Genomic DNA, 20,540 nt, shown 5'->3' with positions numbered 1-20,540 from the left:
TTCAGAGATATCTAAATATTCTAAGTTTCTAGAAAACACCATGAATTGCAAATATTGGCAGCCCCTGAAAGCTACTTCATTCCTTGCTAACCATTGGATGCTGCTTTAAGTTTGCTTCTTGCCCTTAAATTCCTGACTATGTAAATTTTTCCAGATTGTTTGTTTTTCTGCCTTTTTTCTTTGTATTTGGTATGTTATTTTACTACAGTGAGAATTGGATGAGCTTGGTAAAATATGAAGGCTATTACAACAGGTGTTTTAATAGGACAGGTGGAGCCTGCAGCTGTTACAGTAATAAATGTATGTAAAAGATGATTGAAAACTAGGGAGGAGGAAGAAAGGATGTATTCTGTTCCTCCTGAGGACTAGGAATCTAGATTTTGCCATGATGCTGGCAAGGTGCAGTGGTTTTTTTCCTACTATTGTTACTATGCCTGTGCAGTAGATACATACCAGGATCTTAAAATCTCACAAATCTTAAAAAGAGAGCTTGTTTTTGAATGTATGCCATAGTTGTGAGCTTCAGATTGTCACATTGGGCAGCTGCAGACTATGACTGCAGTCTTGCCATAACTGCAGTTTCTTGATGTGCTCAGATCGTGATTATCCTATAGCGCAAGCTGGGCAGTGATTTCTTTTTGAATCACTTTTAGCTTCAGAATTGAGTCATTTTTTCCAAAGCTCAAATTTGATGACCTTCAGAACTGAACATAATTGTGTTCTTTGAATACGATGAAGGGAGATGGATTGAATTTAGGAAGGGTTTTGTGTGTGCCTTACCTCTTGGCTCTTACTGAGCAATGTTTGCTTGTTGGAAGAGTTTCTCAAAGGATATAGTTGTGGCATATTTCAGTGAAGATTTGTTAGCTTCAGTGGGGAATTTCTTGCCCTTCAGAGAACTCTGAGTCGCTAGTTGCTCAATGTCTAGAGCATTTGCCATCCATATGGGATGCTAACATTGAAGTTGACTTGATTTGGAACAGGGACTTGAACTCTATTCTCCTGGATAAGTGCTTTGCTGCTTTTTATTTATGCACTGAAAGGCATTTCTTCCTTTCTAATGTAGAAGGAAGACAAATGTCTGAGCGCTTCACTTTGTCACACAATTGGGTTCTTGTCTCCTGGCCAGCCTTGCTTTATAAATGTCATTCAGAGCACTTAACAGCGCTTAGCAAAGACTTGCTGTGGGAGAAACCTAGATAAAAATCTCTTAAATAGAAATGAAAAAGTAATTTGATGATGTTTTCTGCCAATCAAGTTGCTCTTACTTACTGAAGAGAGCACGGTAGGGGTTCCTCTGTCTACTTTCACTTACAGAAGGACCATAGGAATATTTCATCAGATAAGCACAATATATTCTTATATTAAGTGGGTACTGTTTCAGTGTTTTGGGATTCAATTCACTTAGCTTAAGGCAAAAAGTAAAATAAAATGCATTGCTACTTTTGTACTCTTGAGGCACATGTAATGCAAATATAATGCTTTAGCTTCAGGCTAAAACTTGTAGCAATCAAGTGGTAGACCTCCCTGTCCATCTCAATCCTGTAAGCCAAGTTTGCAAGTCTAAACATAATTCCAGCATGTTTCTGAGCACAGACAGATAATCTGTGTGTGTTCCACCTTAGAATATAGGTAAGCAAATAATAGTAGCTCTTGTTGTCTGGTGGGGGAAGGAGATGCTGGTGGGAGGGCATCGGATTAAAGCAGTAGGCAAAATTTCCTTAAAAAGTTGGGGGGAAGGTGCTTCATGAACTTTGTGAACAGTATGTATTTTGTTCTTGACAAAGCACACACAGAGAATGGTTCCAGAAGCCCTAGGTTAAGAGAAAGATAGCAGGGAGCTTGGAGGTTGAATAGAGGCTTTGAAGGGTACCAGTGACAAAGGGAATTTCCTCTGGGACTGCAGAGGATGAGGGGAATTTGTTGCAGCACTGGCAATGAGTTGGCTGGAGGCAGTGAACTGCCTGCAAGGACAGAGAGTGGATGATGTTTTAATTGTGTTCAAACTTCTCTTGAGGTGTTTTTTTCCAAACGTTTTGGTCACCTGTAGATAGTACTGTCTAGAAGACCCGGGCAGTTACACCTCAGTGCTCTGATTTGTAATCCTGTTGCAAATATGGGAACAGGACAGCAAGAGGTAACAGTAGCTTTCCCATTTAATACCACAGCTGGGATTACTCTTTGCTGCTGTTCTGGGGGTCATAGAAAACGCCTGTCTGCTGTAGCTTAAGGCTGCCTCTCTCATCTTTGGTATGCGTGCAGTGTTCATAAAAGATCAGTTGAGCCTCTCAGAAGCAGAATATGGTGGTGCTCCTGGTTCAGTCTAACTCTTGCCCTTTCTAAGCAGAGATTCTGTCCACCCTGATGTGCCAATCAACAATCTGTTCTTTTGTTCTTTGCCAATGGTAGTTTTACGCTTCTCTACTTTTTTCCCATTGTATGGAACAAGTGATTAGTCTGTTCTTCACTGAAACATTATTGGTATGTATTCTTGCTGCAGCAGGGGTGAAGTCTTACATGGGCGGCAGAAGACAGATCCGCCCCCTTCCATGCCCCCCAGCTGCTTCTTACTTTCTCAGTGTAGATAGAAGTGGAGGATGATTCCCATATCAAAAAGGACAAAAGGAGAGACTTGGGTTCATTCCTTGTAAGTGGGGAGAAGCGGGGGGGGGGGGGGGGCGGTAGGTGCAGGGAAAAAAAGAGCTGACTCCTGCCTTCCCATCACTGGTTTTCAGTCCTTTTAACCCTGTGGCTTTGTTGCCTGTTTTCCTTCTCTTTTCCACCAGCCTGAATTTATCCCCTTTTTCCACTCTAACCTTCCCTGCCATCCTAATCCTCCTAGTACATAATCACATGGGTAATTAAGTTTTAAGGAGAGTAGAATTACAGTGCTCTGACTAACATCCACCCACCTGCAGTGAGAAACACCATTGGTGACAATCCCATCCCTTTTTCTTTCTTCCTCCCCTAAGGTTTGGCCAAAGGAAGGTTTTGAACTGGTTTCTGCTAGTGCAGGGTCAGACTCAGGAAGATTCCCCCCACCCCCGCCCGCCCACTCCCCCCACCCAAATGCAGACGTAGCCTCTCCAGTGTGCAAGGTATATTTGTGGTGGCAGTGGAAAAATTGTCTTCAACACTGGTAGTAAATGCTGTACAGTAGTGAATAGGATCACTGCGGAGAGTTGGAACTGTAGTCTGAGCCACCACTGCGGGGAATATTGCTACATCTTTTCATACCGTTGGATCATTGGTTTTATTGTCACTGCTATGTCGCCTCAGAACATTTCCTTCAAAATTAGATGTTGCGCTTAAGTAAGATTTTTCAACCTTGCTGCAGCAAGAGATCTTCGCTTTTTTTTTCTTTGAATATGATATTTAGGTAAATATGAATTTGCTTATTTGAAGCATGAGTTGGGGAAGACATTTTGTTGCGTATCTTTTGGAAATGGATAAATTGTGCCCTCTGTCTTGTAATTAGGCAATATTGTAGTTCCGACAATTGTGCTACTCACAGTGTAAGTAGTATATCTGCTTATCTTATGATCACTGGGGCTTTCTTGGTGTGGTGCATACAGAAGGGTTCTCAAAGCGTACATGCTATATGTGACAGTTCAATGCATCCATGAGTAGGATGCTTTTTTACTTCTTGCAGACTTTGTGACTGCCTATAGAAAACAACTGATACAAGCCTTTTGTTTAGGAAGAGTTAATTTTGTTAAGAATGTGTAGGCATGGAAATCACCTACAAGACAGTTTTTTCTGTCTTCAGAAGGAGACTGGGGAGTGTTGTTTTTTACTGGGGGCGACAGGGAGAAGCAGGTCACGGGTTGCCTCAAGACAGCCTTAGATGCAAAAGGCAGCAACAGTCTAGTTCATGTATACTGTCACATTTCCTTCTCTTTGTCTTCAGTGTTTCACTTGCTGATCCTCTTGTTTTCCTCTCAAGACAGTTCTTGAACACGTACATAAAGGTACCATTATACTTTCTACATTGCAAAAAAGGACAGAAAGCGTTTGCCGTTTTTAATGTATTTGTTTAATCTGCAGTAAAAAAAAAGGAAAACTGACTTTTCTAAGCATATGAATGACGTACTTCTAAAACAACATAATGATCAAGGTCATTTTCATTTTAAAAAGCAGAAACTCAAATTTAACAGGCCTTGAAATCCCACTTTAAGAAGTTTTTAATTTAAATATTTCAAAGCAAGTTGTCTTGAGATTAAGGGAAGGTGAAGCTTATATTAAAAAAAGCTACAATAGAACAAAATACTGAATTCTATTCTCATCTTATTCTCATTTAACACTTTGCTTTTTAGATATGCAGTTTAGCATTCCACATGAGGTTGTCTTTATTTTCTTTAAGCCACGATTATGTCAAATTAATTCCTCTTTTCTGTGTGTCACGCTGTGTTAATAACATTACTAGGCTTGCAACACCTCAAGAGCTGTTTAGTCACAAAAATGAATGCTCCAGAAAGTGAACTTTAAGAAAAATTGGACCATTCTGTTTATAAAGCCCATGTAGATAGCTCCATAAACTCAATGGTAGGGTATAGATGAAGGCAGTGTAATACCTCTATCTTTGTTTTTCAAGGCTAGAAATCCTAAGTCATTCCATCTTGGTGAGTGTTTCAGCTTAGTACCTTCCTTAGAGATTTAATATGTAATAGGCTCAATCCCAATAATTGCAGAGTTTGCCTAAGCAAAAGGGGTGAGGTTAGAAAACTTTTTTTTTTCTTTCTTTTTTTTTTTTCTTCTTACTGGTAAGCAGTTTCTCTTGTGGGGAGTGGAGGTTAGCTTCAGCAGAGCTAAAAGAGCTAGCGTGAATGGCTGCTATCCATGTGGAATAAAGAGGGGTTGTAATCTTGTGTCAAAAGTGTCTAGTTCAAGGATTTATAAATACAGTGGCTGTTGTAGATTCTGAAGGGTCTTGGGATTCTTTGGTCTGCAACTGCGTGTAAATACTTTTGCTATAGTAGCTGGATAGCAGATACTTGTTAGACACTAGAGTGGTATCGTGGATACAAGATTCTTGATGCTGGGGCTTCTTTGATGTTGGGACATGCAAAGGGTTTTGATTCTGCAGCCATGCACATTCCCTTCCGCAGCCCCTTTCCCTGCCGTTTGTTTCCGATTTAGCACAATGTGCGCTTTCCCGTGTCCCCTGGAGCAGCTTTGTGGGAAAGGTATGCTGTAATTGGTTTATAACCATTCATAATGACCTGGCAACTTGGTATGAATAGCAACGGGGAGCAACTTAACTTGTGATTTATTTAAGTAAGCTACGTGGATGAAAGGTACTCCCAAGTGTACAAGTTGAGCTAGTTGCCTAATTGGACGTAAATTTTCACATGTAGCTTGGAAAGAGAGGGTTTTGTTACAAAAGGCTGATTTTGGATTGATGAGCAAGCTTCTGGACTGCTAAACCAGTTCGTGAGCAAAGTTTAATAGTGTCTTTTTTTGGGGATGTCTTTGTTTTTTAATTCACTAAGTGCTAGTATACCCTTGTCATTTGTAAAGCTAATAGAATATTAACTTAAGATTTTTATTTACAGGTAGAATATCTGACCCTGCTTTTGGTGCAGTAACACACACTTGGATTTTAAAAGCCAGGATTGGTACTGCTGCTTTGGTTGTAGCCTTTTACCAGTTTGTCGTCATTGCATTCCTGCTTATTTTGTCAAGGCTCTGATTGCTTTTTCTCACACAACACCCATGATACGAGCAACCCACCAGCTGCAGGGCATGATGATGCGGCAGGCAGTACGACAGCCTTGGTAGTTGTAAGGCCACGGGTAGTAGCCCATGAGAGGCTCACAGATTCTCTGGCACTGTGTGTAACTTCGTCTGCATTCAATGCAGCACACGCCTAAGTGATCCAGCATGGGGTCAAAAGCCATCCCTTCACCTTCCAGTTGCTGAAATGTAAAATATTAAATGTCATCCCGCTGCTCTCATTCTCAGAGAATGTAGAATATACCAATGCTCCTGTTAACCCTACAAAGGGTAAAAACTGAAATCTTGGTCCCTTTGAAGTTAACAGAACTCTGACTAACTCACCCGTGTGTCTTGCTTTATTTTTTTTTCTTTTGTCTTGCTCTGTTTGGTAGAAGTGTAGAATTGGTGCAGTCACCCATGTAAAATGGAAAGAAACAACAGACAGCTCTAAACTTCATTATTTTTCTTCTACAGTCCTTGCAAAAGATCAGCAGCAGTAAACTCCCAAGTTTTAAATACTAGTGATGAAAAAGACTTCAAGACAGTTATCTGGGTCTTTTATGTAGATGACAATGGCTGAAGTGTATGCTGTATTTTTAATGTTTTGGTTTATTTTTTGTATTTTAATGCTTTTTACAGCATTCCCAGGAAACTGTTCAGTAAGCTGTTACCCTGCAGTTTTCTGAATATTTCTCCCTTGTCTTTCAGTCTGTTTCCCCCCCTGCCACACTTAGGTGCATTGTGGACAGTGAGAATTCTGCCTGTTCTGTATCTGACAGTAAGGGGTTACGTGGAGCAAGGCATGCATAAAATATGTAAAAGCAGGCTCTCGCTACTGCCTTCACCCTTCAAAATTCTTTTCCTCCTTTCTGGGGAAAAAAAGTAACCTGGATATTCTGCTTTTTGAAACTCAGTTGTTCTTTTCCCATTGGTGTTATTTCAAGAAAACCAGCAGCAAAGAGCAAATGCGGGAGTAACACTTAGCTTTTTACCTGAGCGTTTTTCATTCAGAAAACTAGCAGCACACCGAACAGGTGAGGTACAGAAAGTGCCCTCTCTTGTCTGGGCTTGTACGGGATGCTAGTGACAGCTTGGTGTCGTTCAGGCCCCCAGCCACCCATTGCCAGCCCTGAGAGCAGGGAGGGTGTCGTTCCCTTGGGCAGGATTCATCATCCTTGAATTCGGATACCTGCAGTGTGAACTCCTACACCTGAGCTCTTTGTCCAGACTCCACTCATAGTGGGTGAAGAGATATAGCTCTAGGGAGGATTTGTTTAATCGTACAGGAAAGACCTACAGTGTAATTAATGGTCCTCTTGAACAGAATGAATCAGTCTGTAAAGAAAGCTTGGTTCTAGGCATCGACGCACTAACTGTTGGCGAAGGTGAATCCCGCCCTGCAGGCCGAGGGAAGTCTGGTGACCGTATCTGATGGACGTTCTCCGTTTGGCCCAGGGACCCTCCGGCTGGAAGAGGGGACCTGTGGCAGTAGTTCTGCCACTGCCCTCCAGAGACAGGGCAGCTCAGACCCCATAGACACGGTCACGTTAGTAGCTGCGAGGAGAAGTTACGTTCCAGTGCCGCTGCTGTTTCACTGACCTCGTGAGAGAGTCGATTTAGATCCACTTTATTTGGAGTGATTAAGTTTAATTAAGGGATGTCAACTTGGCAGAATGCTGTCACAGTATAATGATCTCCTGCTGTTGCATAAATGTCAAGTCAAAGCTGGGACTTCGTTCCAAAGCAGGAGGCATTTATCTTGTGACAGTGTTGTATTAAAATGACTTACTCCTGCTGCACCAAATGGTGGGTGTAAATTGTCTGGCGCTGGTGCAGTAGACTGGAAGGTGCCTACTGTACAGTCAGTTTTCCTGCAGCACGGCAAAGGTGCTGGGACACAGCGGGGCGGCTCCTGTGCTCTTTCTGTGGGCTGCTTCGTCTCCAAGAGCGAGAACACGTTTTGCAATAGTCATCCTCCACCCACTGTTGCTGTCCCTAATCAGGTTCTCCTCTGTGAATTGCTTCCTAGACTAGGGCCGTTTACCCTGATAGAGAAGAGGCTGAGAAAAGAAGTTTCTTTGGCCTAACCCTCATCTCTCTGCAACCAGACACTGCTACTCCTTTCCTCTGTAATAGTCATTTCTGATACTAATTCCTGTTTGAGGGAAAAGTATGTTTCTAGCTACTGGGCTCACTCCTTACATTGTCGGTAAATGATGGGGTTCAGCTGTCTGATCAAGACCAGCTTTGGATTGTTTTCAGAAGGTGCTATCTTTGTCAGAACTGTCTAGTGCTGCTTGCTTCCGCATCGACCTGGAAACCCTGAAAAGCAACTTGGCATCAACTTGCCTTAATCTTGCCACCTCAAGCTCTTGTGCTTGTTTCAGACTGAAGTCTAATGGAAACTGGGATGAGGGAGGGAGAAGAGGACTGAGGGAAGACTTCTTTGAGCTCCTTAGGTGTTTTACAAGTCTGTAATTTCAGAGAAAAGCTGAACAGGCAAAGACTGCGCAGATTTAAAAAAAAAAAAAAAAAAGAAAAGAAAAAGACAGACAAACCCCACATCACCACTGTTGCCTGTCTACAACAGTCTTGGGCTCTGAAAGAAGATTACAGTGCAAATACTTACATTATATGGGTTGTCTGGATTAAGTGTTTGATCGGTTTCTTGTCCCATTGGCCTGGTTTCATTAGACTGGTGATCAGGCTCTTGAGTCAGCTGCATGGTAAGCAACCTGGTGTTTACTTTTTCAGTAGCAGCTTCCAAGTCTTCTGTATCAAAGTTTGATTCCAATTGGCGTTTGTTTCTCTTAATTTCTCTCCTTTGGTTATCTGAAGAAATAATCACAAGAGGATAATCTTACCTTTAGCGTGTCCTTATATTTATCCACACATTATCTAAGGCTTCACTGATTTCTGTAAATATTAAAAAAAAAAAGAGGGGAGCACAGAGGGACAGATGAAACCGTGTGGTGGCAAACTTGCTGAGCATCCCCGTCGGAGCTGCTTGCCTTCCTGTGTTGTATCTCCAACCAATGTCAGTCCAAAGAGGTGTGTGATTGCCTTTTCCTCCCCTTGAGGCAAAATAGGTGTGAGATCTGTTGGGGTTTTTTTGACCCACCCTGTGGTCACTGATGTTAACTCAGCAGCAGTTGCCAGCACTAGCAAGACCAGTCATAGGCATCTGATTATTTTCATTTTTTTAAGTGCTTTTGTGACAGACTGGTGCCCTGCTCCCGAGGGCAGCTAGTGAACCTGGTGGAAACAGCTTCTGGACAGCTTTGATACTGCTCTTTTGCCCAGTGGGATATGCAAGGTCATGAGAAAAGTGGAAAATATTGGCAGCTTACATCCACAGGTGATCTAAAAATGTGGTGTCATTTTGGGGGTTTTTGGGTTGGGTGGGTTCTTTTGGTTTGGGTTTTTTGTTGTGGTTTTTTTTTTTTTCCTTCCATTTCCCTTTCTGAGTGTTCTGATATTAACTGGACCAATGAGAAGTAAATCTTTTCAAGCCTTTTCTCCTCCCAGGCCTGGAAGTCACCTGGAGAAGTTGCCATCTCCCTGGTGACTCCGGAACACCTTTGCTAAACTTGGCTCTGGCTGATGGGAGTACTTCAGTCCTGCAACTGCCCCCAGGACCTCATAAACTTCATCCACCAGTTGTCTAGCTAAAGCTTCTCGTCCTTCCACTCCACTGAAATCCTTGGGAAAAGCAGGGTAGGAAACAGGAGAGGCTATAGTCCCAGATCAGGAGCTTGATACTCCCCAACTCCCAGCCAAGCATAATGTTCCTGCTACCTGGTGTCAGCTGCCTGAACATTTTGGGGGCTAGTTTAAGCTGTTGTGTCTTCTCCTTCTGTAGAAGGAAGCTGACCTCTGGGAATGTTTCATCTCATAGTAAGTCACCCACGTGGGCTAAATAAATTGTCTGAGGAAATACAAGTATCGAAAACATCTAGTAAGTGTGGATAAACTCCAAACCTGTCTCGGCACCAACCCACAAGGGCTTGAAATACAGGCTGGGCAAGGGAGGAGACGATAAAGGATCCTGGTTTCCCAGGTGTGCAAGTCTCGGTGGCAAACCTGAGTTGGGGAAGGTGTTCAGGTGAAGGGAGGGATAGCATACTTTTCAAATAAAAGAAGTGTTACCTTTGGGATATGTTGGTCGCAGCCAGAAAATTGGAAGATCCCCACAAAGCTCTAAAATTTTGGGGCTTAGGAAACTGTTATGCTTGATAGGCTCGTCTGCAGCCACCCAGATAAGGGAGTTTTCATCAAATCTCACGGGCATGATTTCATCTTCCTGCAAATAGAAGAGCATAAATCCTTTGCTGCTCAGTGAACAGGCATGTGCCTGCTTGCTGTTAATTCTTGAGCATCAAACTGTATAATCATCAGCTGCAGCTAATACCGACCATCCTTGTATTTCACAAATGTGAACGGATTGTACCGAGCCAAAGCCTGAGTAAAGGTTGCCACCACTGAAATGAATGGCAAAACTACTGTCAGCTTTGCTGGGGCTAAGATTTCATCTGTCTCTGTCTTGGAAGGCTTTTGCCCCATGTACAACGACTAGGTGTCAGAGATCTTTCAGCCCAAAGCGCCAGATTTTTCAAGTGGTAGAAACTTTGAAGATTTACCACCTTCAGCAAAGCACCAATGAAATACGCCACCTAAAAACAAGACTCTAAACTTTTATCGTGCCCTGTTCTCATTTGAGGTACTCCAGGATATAACTGTGCTTACAATGAGGTGTGTCTGTGGGGAACCTTGTTCAAAAGTTTTAGAGAGGATTATAGCTTGAGAACTGCTCCAGCTTCCCATTTTAAGTCAACATGATCGGTCTGATTAAAGGTCTTGTTTGGTAAAAGCAATTGAATTGACCAAAAGTTTGAAGTGCGAGTTAAAGGAGCCTGCCTTTTTGAAGTGTACCCTGCAGGTTTTTGGTTCATATCTTCAAAGTAATGTAGGAAAATGCCAGTGATTGATTCTTTAAAGTTGTTAGTTCAAAGTATTATTTTACATAAAATGTGTAAGTATTTTATAGCAACAGTGAAATATTAAAAGAAACCCAACTTTTGAATCATGAAAACCAGTATGATTTCAAAGTTAAAATTCTAAATTGCTTCCATAAAAGTCATCAAAACTTGTTATATAACTGACTAGATCAATTTATTCTGTCGAGTTGTTGTTCCTTTAGTGTGTTTATTGATTTCTTTTGTAGGTCTCAAGTCATTTAAGTTCGCTATCCAATCTGTCTAGTGAGAAGTGCTCTGTATTTATATTCTCCCACTTAAGCTTTTATCAGCATCGGAAATATCTGAATCTAGTTTTCAGAAATAAAAATATCCTTTGTTTCTGTTTGAGGTGATCCTGACTTGTGAGCAGGCACAGTTTGGGTATCTAAAAGCTTATTTTAATCAACCATTTTTATAGGCAGTGTTGGTTATGATACGTGTTGTAAGAAAACGGCATATGCATACTTTCCTCTAAATATGTGTGTTTCAGAGAGAGGACTTGCTCTAGAAAAAATAAATACTACTTTGCCATTCCCGTTGTACATCTAATGTGGAAAGTCGAGCAATAGGGAAAGGTTAATATCCCAATGGTAGCACTAAGTCGGCTGCTTGATTTGGCCTCGGTGCATACAATTTATTGCAGTGGTTGTGTAGGTGATGCACCTTTGGAGAAGATACACAGAATACAGGACAAGGGAATAGGTCTGCTCCAGCCAGGTAGAAGATTAGAAATTTCCTTTTTGACTATTTTAGGATAATGTTGTCAGGACTGTGACTTTGTTCTTACAAAAAGACGGAAAATGGAAACCTTGACTTCAGGCAATAGTGCTCATGAAGTCAAGAAGCCCAGCCTGCCTTTAAAGTAAGGCAAAGTGGGAAAGATGCAGGTCTCTGCCTGGAATCTGGGCAAGATCTCTTCCCCATCACGGAGAAAATCCCACCAACTTCAGGGGGCTTTGCCATGTTGCTGGTGCCTTGCTGATGGGATTTAGAGAGACCTTTTTCCCCTTAAGTAGATGTTTGGTAATCACAGCACCATTGCAGGTAGGTGCAGCCTTAACAGCGCCTTTCTCCCAGCTAATTGTATCTGCTTTTAATTTCTTGGGAGTGGGGCAAACCCAGGGAAAGGGGTTGTGGCTCTCCTGCCGGGGGCTGAGCCCCTGCCACTGTCCGGGCTCAGCTGTACTCAAGGCACTGGAGCCGCTCCTGCGTGAGCAATGGGTTTGGGGTTCTGAGCTCTGGGAAACTCAGGATTTGCGCACACAAAGTGATAGACTTTTTCACAAATGTGAGGTAAGGAGAGGTTTTGGCGGTATCTGGGCGAGAACTGCAGCCTTAGTGGTGGTTGCGATGCAGATTCCATGAAATTTAGTTAACACGGTATCTTAAAATGAAGGCTGATGCTGTCTAAGAAGACAAACTCTTGATTTTTTTTTTTAACTGTTATTGCTTCAGCATTATCTCAATTTTTGCAGTAATGTTTTCCACAATTCCACTTTATTGACTATTTAAGAGGACTTGAGTGACAGAGTCCCTGCTTCTGCTCAAGAGTGTTGATAGAAATCTCCCAGCATCTACCATGACTCCTCTTCGCATTGACTAAAGGAGCTGCGTCTTCCGTGCTCTCCCTTCCAGCCTTGTGCACAGCCTGATCTCAGGCAGCTGCTCTTGTCACTGAGGTCTATGGATCTGGTAGAAATCGGTCTATGGCTTCCCCCCTCACTACTGTGCAGCCTCTCGCAATGCCCCTGGACACAGCGATGCCTCTGACGCCAATCTTGCTTTTCTTACTGTATTGGTTTTGTTTGGCAAGGTTTTGGTAGCGGGGGGGGGGGGTGGGGTGGGTGGGTGGGTTACAGGGGTGGCTTCTGTAAGAAGCTGCTGGAAGCTTCCCCTGTGTTCGAGAGAGAGCGAGCCCATATTAGCCGGCTCTGAGACGGACCCGCCGCTGGCCAAGGCCGAGCCAATCAGTGATAGTGGTAACGCCTCTGTGATAACATTTTTAAGAAGGAAAAAAAAGTTGGGACGGGGGAGAAACTGCCGCCGGAGTGAGGAGTGAGAACATGTAAGAGAAACAAGCCTGCGGACACCAAGGTCAGTGAAGAAGGAGGGGGAGGAGATGCTCCAGGCGCCGGAGCGAAGATTCCCCTGCAGCCCGTGGTGAAGACCCTGGTGAGGCAGGCTGTCCCCCTGCAGTCCAGGGAGGTCCACGGTGGAGCAGATCTCTACCTGTAGCCCGTGGAGGACCCCACGCCGGAGCAGGTGGGTTCCCGAAGGAGGCTGTGACCCCGTGGGAACCCTGCGCTGGAGCAGGCTCCTGGCAGGACCTGCGGATCTGTGGAGAGAGGAGCCCACGGAGCAGGCTTTCTGGCAGGACTTGTGACCCCGTGGGGGACCCGCGCTGGAGCAGTGTGCTCCTGAAGGACTGCACACCGTGGAATGGACCCATGCTGGAGCAGTTCGTGAAGAACTGCAGCCCGTGGGAATGGCCCACGTTGGAGGAGTTCGTGGACGACTGTCTCCCGTGGGTGGGACCCCACGCTGGAGCAGGGGAAGAGTGTGATCAGCCCTCGTCCTGAGGAGGTGAAGCGGCAGAAAATAACGTGTGATGACCATAAACGCCATCCCTGTCCCCCTGTGCCGCTGGGGGGGCTTGGTGGTGAAATCCGGGAGTGTAGTTGTGCCCGGGAAGAAGGGAGGGGTGGTGGGAAGGTGTTCTGAGATTTCGTTTTATTTCTCATTACCTTGCTCTGGTTGATTTGTAATAAATTGAGTTAATTTTCCCAAACTGAGTCTGTTTTGTCCGTGACGGTAATAGTGAATGATCTCTCCTGTCCTTATCTCGACCCGCGAGCCTTTTGTTGTATTTTCTCTCCCCTGTCCAGCTGAGGATGGGGGAGTGATAGAACGGCTTTGGTGGGCACCTGGTGTTCAGCCAGGGTCAACCCATCACACTTACCTTTCAGGGACCCCTTGCAATCAGTCAATGAACCCTCAACAACCCTACCACTATCCACAGTGGCTTTCAAATGTCATTTATATTTATATTGAAATACCGCTTTAAGACCTTCTCTATACAAAGATTTGTTTTTAAAAAGTAAATAAATTTCCACCTTACCAGCTCAGATGAGAGGCTCGCTTTAGTCATAGCATCAACTTCAGGGACGTGAGCTTTTGGCTGAGCTTTGATGTAACACTTTTCTCCTTCAGCAAAACGGATTCCAGTTATGCCCTGCAAAAGCAGAAGGCAGGGGGTTGTGTGCAGCCCTCCGGCTCCGCACCGCCCCCAAGAAAGCGCTCGAGCTCTGCTAAAATTGCCACTGAATCTTTAGTCTGAAGGTTAAATCTTCCTTAAAACTAGATGCAATAAAACACTCTTCCCTCATCATTTTAGCTTTACAGTTTTGGTCAAGTGGGTCTAGAAGTTTTCGCTCGATTTCTGAGAGATGGGGGTGTTTTATATAAGTGCTTCCATGCCTGCTGTAGACTACTTGGAGTAGCTCTGTTAAGGAACTAGTTGACATGATTTGAACTATAGCTTAGCACCTAACGTAGGCAGCCTCAAAATTGTGTTAGCTGGTGGTGCGGTACCCTTACAACACAGGTTTACAGAACTAGGGGGGCTGCTTGGTCCAATTTATACACGTAAGTGGCTGTGACAGCAAGGGGAAGCTCGTGATGGGGAATTTGGTGCAGAAATCTGTGTGTGGGACTCCCTTATCTGGCCTATGAGGGTGAAATTCAGTTGCCTAAACCATGGATGTCTAGTTTTAAGCAAGAGAAGGGTATCCCAGCAGCTCCAGAGGGCTGCAGGTCTCCTGCAAGTCCTGGATCTTATCTGCCAGCCCTGCGCCAGCATCTTGGGCATCAACATTTTGGCACAGGAACCTTGGCTGTAGTTTCTGTGTTTCTGCTGTAGGTTTTTGGGTACCCATGAAAGAGCTCTCTTTTACGTTATGACTTTTGATACCTCGTTGTAGATGGCCAAACTTTTTTCATAGGGTTGCGCAAGCTCCATTCAGCCACCTAAATATAATTATCTAGTGCCACCCGAGGTATGCTGGTTTTCTGCCCGGCCGCTCGCTGCCAGGACAGGGACACGGGTGTCGTCGTGACCCCTCTCACCTGCCTCGTACGGGCATCGCGGATGCCTCGGGCATCTAGTGCAGCTTCAGATGGATGGTACTGAGGCACCCGAGTCTTGGCCCGTGTGCCTGCAAGTCCTGCACAGTTGGACAGACACCCATCAAAACCAACTGACTCATTTTAAAGCAGTGAGAGAGGGGATGACTGTGCAGGGATGGATGGGTGCACAAGGGAATGAGACTTTGTGGTGCACCGAACGTGCTAGGAATAAGTATCTTAATATTGCCAAATCCAAGTTTTCACTGACGGTGCAATCATTTGAGTGGCGCCAGTCAATCCAAAGCTGCTAATGTAAATACTTGGCTGTTGGAAGCACATCTTTTCAACTTCTTTCTCCTTTATGTGCATTCTTGGCTCAAACCCCAACTGGCAGCATCCCTTTGCTCTTGCTGAGCCTGTCCCTGGCCCACTGTAATTAAAAGCAGGCATTGTCCCTGGAAGGTCCCGTTAGCTGATTGGTGCTGGGAGTTGATTTCTGACCTGGTTGTGACAGGCGGTAGCTTACCAGCAGCACACATGGAGGCAATATGAATTCAGCGTCTCTCCAGTGGGCTGGTGCTTTTGTGCAGATGTGGAACGGTGAAGGAAAAATGGGAAGAGCTCGTGGCAGCTCTTATTCAGCTGCTAATAATGTTGCTATGGTGATGTTAATGAGAGTTTCATAAAGGCTGATCTGCAGCTGTTGGGTCCTGGGTCTTCTGGAGTGGATTGGTTTGTACTTGCTGAGAAGCCAAGGAGCTGAATTTCCTCACCTTTCTAGATGCAGCAAAGGGAAGGTGGCTGCTCCAGAAGCCCTGGCTAGGTCTTCCTAGCAGTAGCGTCTTTGTTTTAGGTGCTGCTTTGACTTACAGAGGACTTAACTCTGAAGTTATGTAGGGTGTTTTGCACCTGAGAAGGTTAATTGCAGGATCCGGACCCTGTAAATAGCTTTCTGCAACATCACATAGATGTGCCTTTAGTAGCTCAGAGGTGGTACAGCTCAGTGAACCACTTTATCCAAGCTGTTGAGCTCTGCTAAGATTCAGCATCTGTTAGTCCAGACTTTGTGCAGAGCCGCCACAGCCAAGTTGCTGGGGTACCCAAACGTGTTTGCTGTCGTCCCAGCGCTGTGCGTTTGATGTACAGATGCATAAGCTAAGCTAAATGCCTCCATCCTCTCCCCTGGAGATGAAGCCAAGCCATGGAGAGCAGCTCCCATCCTTGGACGTCAGAGCAGAGCGAGCTGCCAGGGTCCAGCACTGTATAGTGGTCTCTCCTTGGTGTCTACTTGGCTTATCGTGTTGACCCAGTGCTCCTAAAAGGGTGATATTTTGGGGAGGGGGAGGTGTTTTTTCCAGTTCAAATCGTATGAAATCACACAAGGGCTGCGTCACAGCCTGCCGGACGGTTTTTCTAGCAAGACTCCCAAGGGCACGTGTCGTAGATCTGTTCAATGGTTTGAAAATGCAGAGTGTTTCGTGGAGCCAAACCCGATGCAGCCTAATCCGTGCTGCTTCCCAGAGTGGGACCTGGCACGGCCTGTCCCCAAAAGGCACTAAGACTTTGTTTTGGAGGAAACGGCCTGGCTTGCTGTGAAAGCAAGCCAGGAGAGCAAGGATGTTTGTGTGGATAGTTGGGGGCTGGAACCTGAGACCGACTGGGACAGAGAAGTCAGGTAGGGCAGGGTATCCTTAGAGTCCAGCGCTGGAGCGTGTTACGTGAAGGATAAGGGTGGTGGTACTTACAATCTGAAAATCATGAACTTCAACAGCTTCTTCACTCCCGCTTCCCGTTTTGAATGTCTCTAAGTTGTTCCCAGCATCTATTTCCATTGATCCATCTTGTACTTTTCCATTAATGCTCATAGTATAGTGAACGTTGTACACCTGGAATCGATAAAAGAGCAGTAGTGCATGTCAGTAATTGCTTATTACCTTCCTCCTACAGCAGGCGATGGGTCAATCTGACTTGTCATATCCCTACTCAGCTCCTGACTCTTATTTCTGTAGGCATTTCGTAATCCTCCAGCAACCAACACCGCAACAACACTTCACCATGGGGGCAGGTTGCCCGGAGAGGTCGTGCGTTTCTCCATCCTTGGGAGTTTTCCAGGCCTGACTGGATCAAGCCCTGAGCAACCAGCTGTGACCCCACAGCTGGCCTTGCTCTGAGCAGCGGGTAGGACTAGAGACCTCCTGAGGTCCCTCCTCCAGGGACTACTCGCAGTTTGACTTCAAAAACAGTGTAGGGTGAGTCCACATCCAGGCTCATTCTGACATAAAAACCTCCTTCTAGGTCATATTTTAGGAATCGCTTCTTACGCTGGCATGATTCCCAAAGGAGAGCAGGAGTGAACATCCTACTCCGAAGGAGGCTAACCCCCGTTTATCTCTTAGGGTGTTCTGCTGAGGCACAGGAAAACAGGTTCCTCTTGACTATGAACATGCTTCCTAGCTTGTAATGGATGTGAACTTTGTTTAAATTGGATGTGAAGTTGTATAGACTCGTATTTTCCTTGTCAGCGTATTTGGTCTTATCCTATTTTCAGTGAGGAAAGCTGCAGCGTGGTTTCTATTTGCTGGAGGACCACAATCTGTGGAGGGGTTTTGCGATTCTCTTGTGCAGCTCTGCTAAAAGTGCTGCACAAGCAGTTTACTTCTGGTCTTAAAAAAGCCTTACAGCATTTTAATGAAAAATTTACACTGACAGCTAGAGACAAATTTCTTCTTCTCTCACCTTTGCTTAGGAAAGTCTAAGGTGTCAAAGATTTATGGTTCCTCAGTTATACAGATTCAGTCCCATATTCTCTCTGCTGTCTAGGATTCCTGTTGAAAGCAGTCCATAAAACCAGACCAAAGTACATGGTGTCCCCTGCAAGGGCCTGAGCTGGAGCTGAGACTTTGTTACCCCTGACAGTTACGGGAGAATTTAAAGATTTAAAATAAAAATAATAATTTAAAAATTGCCTTAATTTTTGTTATGAATGACCCTACATTTAAGTTTTACAGTTGCTTCCTAAACATTTGCAAGTCAAGTGTAGCTTTCTGAGTTTGAAGGCAGCTTGGAATAATACCTCTAAGCTTCCCCTGTGTCTTTAAGCTTCCAAGTCGATCACCAGGTAAAGACAGCTATGAATGTGACAGGGTTTGTAAACCCGCATTTAGATGATGGGAGCAATCGGGGAGGGGGAAAAAAAAAAATGAAAAAAAGGAAACTTTGTCCTGTACTCTGGAAATGCACCCACCCCGTCAGAGCTGAATGTGCTGTACTCCCCAACCCATTCGGGTCCCTCTCCCTTTACACCTTTTTGGTGTAAAACCTTGTACGTTCTTTCTGATTATCTGAATTATTCCTGGGGGGGGGGGGGGTGTCTGTCTCCCCAGCACACCTCTGCTCTGGCAGCTGGGGTTCACACAAGGCTCTTCTTGATGGGGACTGGTGCGTGGCTGGAGGTGGTACAAAACTTCTTCCAAAGTAAATTCAAAGATACTAATTGCACTTAAGGAGCAAGTTACGTTCACGTGTGCGCCACCACATTTTAAACCAAAATCTTATGTAAACAGAAAAGTTAATAACACGTTTTAATGCTCTGAAGTTTGGTTCTTAAACTGATCAGCACCTTCTCAGTTTTGTTCTTTTCATACAGGGTTTTTCATGTACTCCAAAAAATGTAAATAATAAAACTTACCGTGACTTTAAAAATTGTTCCACAGCTGCTAACCATAAACGCCTGTGTGTGCGCACAGTCATACAAACCGTCAGAGTGAAATAATGGTGCCTGTTAATGGGTTAAATATAGCATTACATATTTGAGGGTCCAGGCAGAACCTGGACCAAGAATGCAGCTGATGTGAAGAAGGAATTTACACGTTTCAATGCTTTTTTTGTCCTGGGAGCTGGAGTTTGCCCAGGATGTGAATCCCTGGGGACTTGTTGGGGTTTGAGTTCGCTGAGGATTTGCGAGCAGAAATCAATGTGGTGTCTGTGCTCTCGAAGCTACGTTTCGCGTTCGTTAATAAACGCGCTTCCACCAGGCTCCGTCCGAACAGCCGGTCAAGATAACGAGCGTGAGGTTGGTTTTTGGGTTGGATTTTTTTTTTTTTTTTTTTTAATGAAAGCATAGAGGAAAAACCCCAAAAGCTCTCCTTCAACCCCTCTTCATCCACCTCGTAAGGAGTATCCCCATCCTCCCACCACCACCACCACCCCCCCCCCAGTCCCCCCCGGTGGGCTGCCGTGCCTCCTCCCGCCCTCACCTGCCTCTCGGTGGCTTTCCAGAAGTAGAAGGCTCCGATGGCCCCGGCCAGCAGCAGGAGGGCTCCGGCGATCAGCACGGCCGCCCCCGCCTTCAGCAGCCGCCCCGGCCCGGGGGGGGACACCGCGGCGTAGGCCTGCCGAGGAGAACGCGGGGCTGGATTCGGGCCGAGAACACCCAAATTCCCACACACAAACACCCACCCGTGACCTCGGGACCCCCAGCCAAACCCCCCCGTTCCCTTTCCTCGGTGTCCCATCCCGATCCATCTCCCACCCCATCCCACCCGGCTCGCACTCACGGGGGGCAGGCACTGCTCCACATCTTCGGGCCCCGCTCGGGCGATGGGCACCTTCTCGGAGCCTTCTGCCATGGCTGTCACTGGAAGGAAAACTTTCCCGTCCTTTTTCCACCTCCCCTTTCCCGGCCCTGGGCCCCTTCCCCCCGGGTGGGTGGGGGGCAGCACCGCCCCGGCCCGCCCCGGCCGTAGGGGGGGACACACACGACGGGACCGCCCCATTCCCGGGCACAATGAGCCCCTTGAGCCGGCAAACAACTGGCAGAGCCCCCCCCCCCTCTGGGGCTGTGACCCCCTATCCCAACCCTATGTGTGTGGTTTTCCCTCCCCCCCCCCAACCCGCCCCGGGGCTTGGCTCCAGTTTTGGGGGAGTCAGGAACACAAGGGGATTCCATCGCGGAGAGGTGAGGTGCCCCGACAGCCAGAGGGCTGACATAAAAAAGGGGTTTTTAAAATAGAACGGTGCTTTAACTGCCCTTTTTTTTTTTTTCTTTTTTTTTTTTTTTGATGCTTCCCCGCAGGAATTCGCAGGCGCCGGAGCTGACACGCTGCTGTCGGTGTCGAGCCCAGCCCCGGCACAGGCTCGCTGGGGGCAAAGCCTGGGGGGTAATTTCATCTTTTCATTTTGAAAGGTCACGGCTACCTTGCGACTTGACCTCTAGAGTGGACGTAGCCCTGGGATTTCTTCTCTTTTCTCTCACTCGTGATGCTCAGATGGGCTTTTTGAGCACCTAAAGTCCAGTAGGATCATAGGGGAATTAGGCTTGGAAGGGATGTTCATCTGCACCTATTTGCTCGTTCCAATATTGCACAAGGGAAGCTTAAACTCAGGGCTACGACCGGCTATGTGTGTCTGTCCGTATGTGTGTCCGTCCGTGTGTCCTTCACGCACCGCATGGACATCCCGCCCGTACAAAAATGTGCTGCCTGCGCTCTTTGATGCTGGAAAACAAATAGTGCTGGACCCCTTTGGGGCTGACATGACCAAACACAGAGCAGAGCATCCTTCCTAAGGCTGGAAGCAGAGGGAAAAAAAAAATATCGACTGGAAAAAAAGAGGGTGAAGGGTGCAGCCTGGGTTGTGCTCTGCTTGCTTGGTGGCCCAGCTCCAGTTTCCCAGACAGGC

At 45.7% G+C, this 20,540-nt stretch overlaps 1 protein-coding gene across 1 annotated transcript; it reads right to left on the bottom strand.

The window, feature by feature from the left end:
• Positions 1 to 4,100: 4,100 nt before the first annotated feature.
• CNMD (chondromodulin) lies at positions 4,101 to 19,514 on the bottom strand. Its single transcript, XM_049815867.1, has 7 exons — positions 19,418 to 19,514; positions 19,118 to 19,252; positions 16,607 to 16,747; positions 13,855 to 13,968; positions 9,868 to 10,021; positions 8,348 to 8,550; positions 4,101 to 5,918 (listed from the first exon to the last, which is right to left on the bottom strand). The coding sequence occupies exons 1-7, from the start codon at positions 19,487 to 19,489 to the stop codon at positions 5,703 to 5,705; spliced, it is 1,035 nt and encodes a 344-aa protein (XP_049671824.1). The 5' UTR covers positions 19,490 to 19,514; the 3' UTR covers positions 4,101 to 5,702.
• Between the last annotated feature and the right edge of the window lie 1,026 nt (positions 19,515 to 20,540).

The sequence above is a fragment of the Accipiter gentilis genome, chromosome 13 (assembly GCF_929443795.1).
Source record: "Accipiter gentilis chromosome 13, bAccGen1.1, whole genome shotgun sequence".
Lineage (NCBI taxonomy): Eukaryota > Metazoa > Chordata > Aves > Accipitriformes > Accipitridae > Astur > Astur gentilis.
The sequence above is the reverse complement of the archived record's forward strand: the minus strand, read 5'-3'. Positions and strand labels throughout refer to the sequence as shown.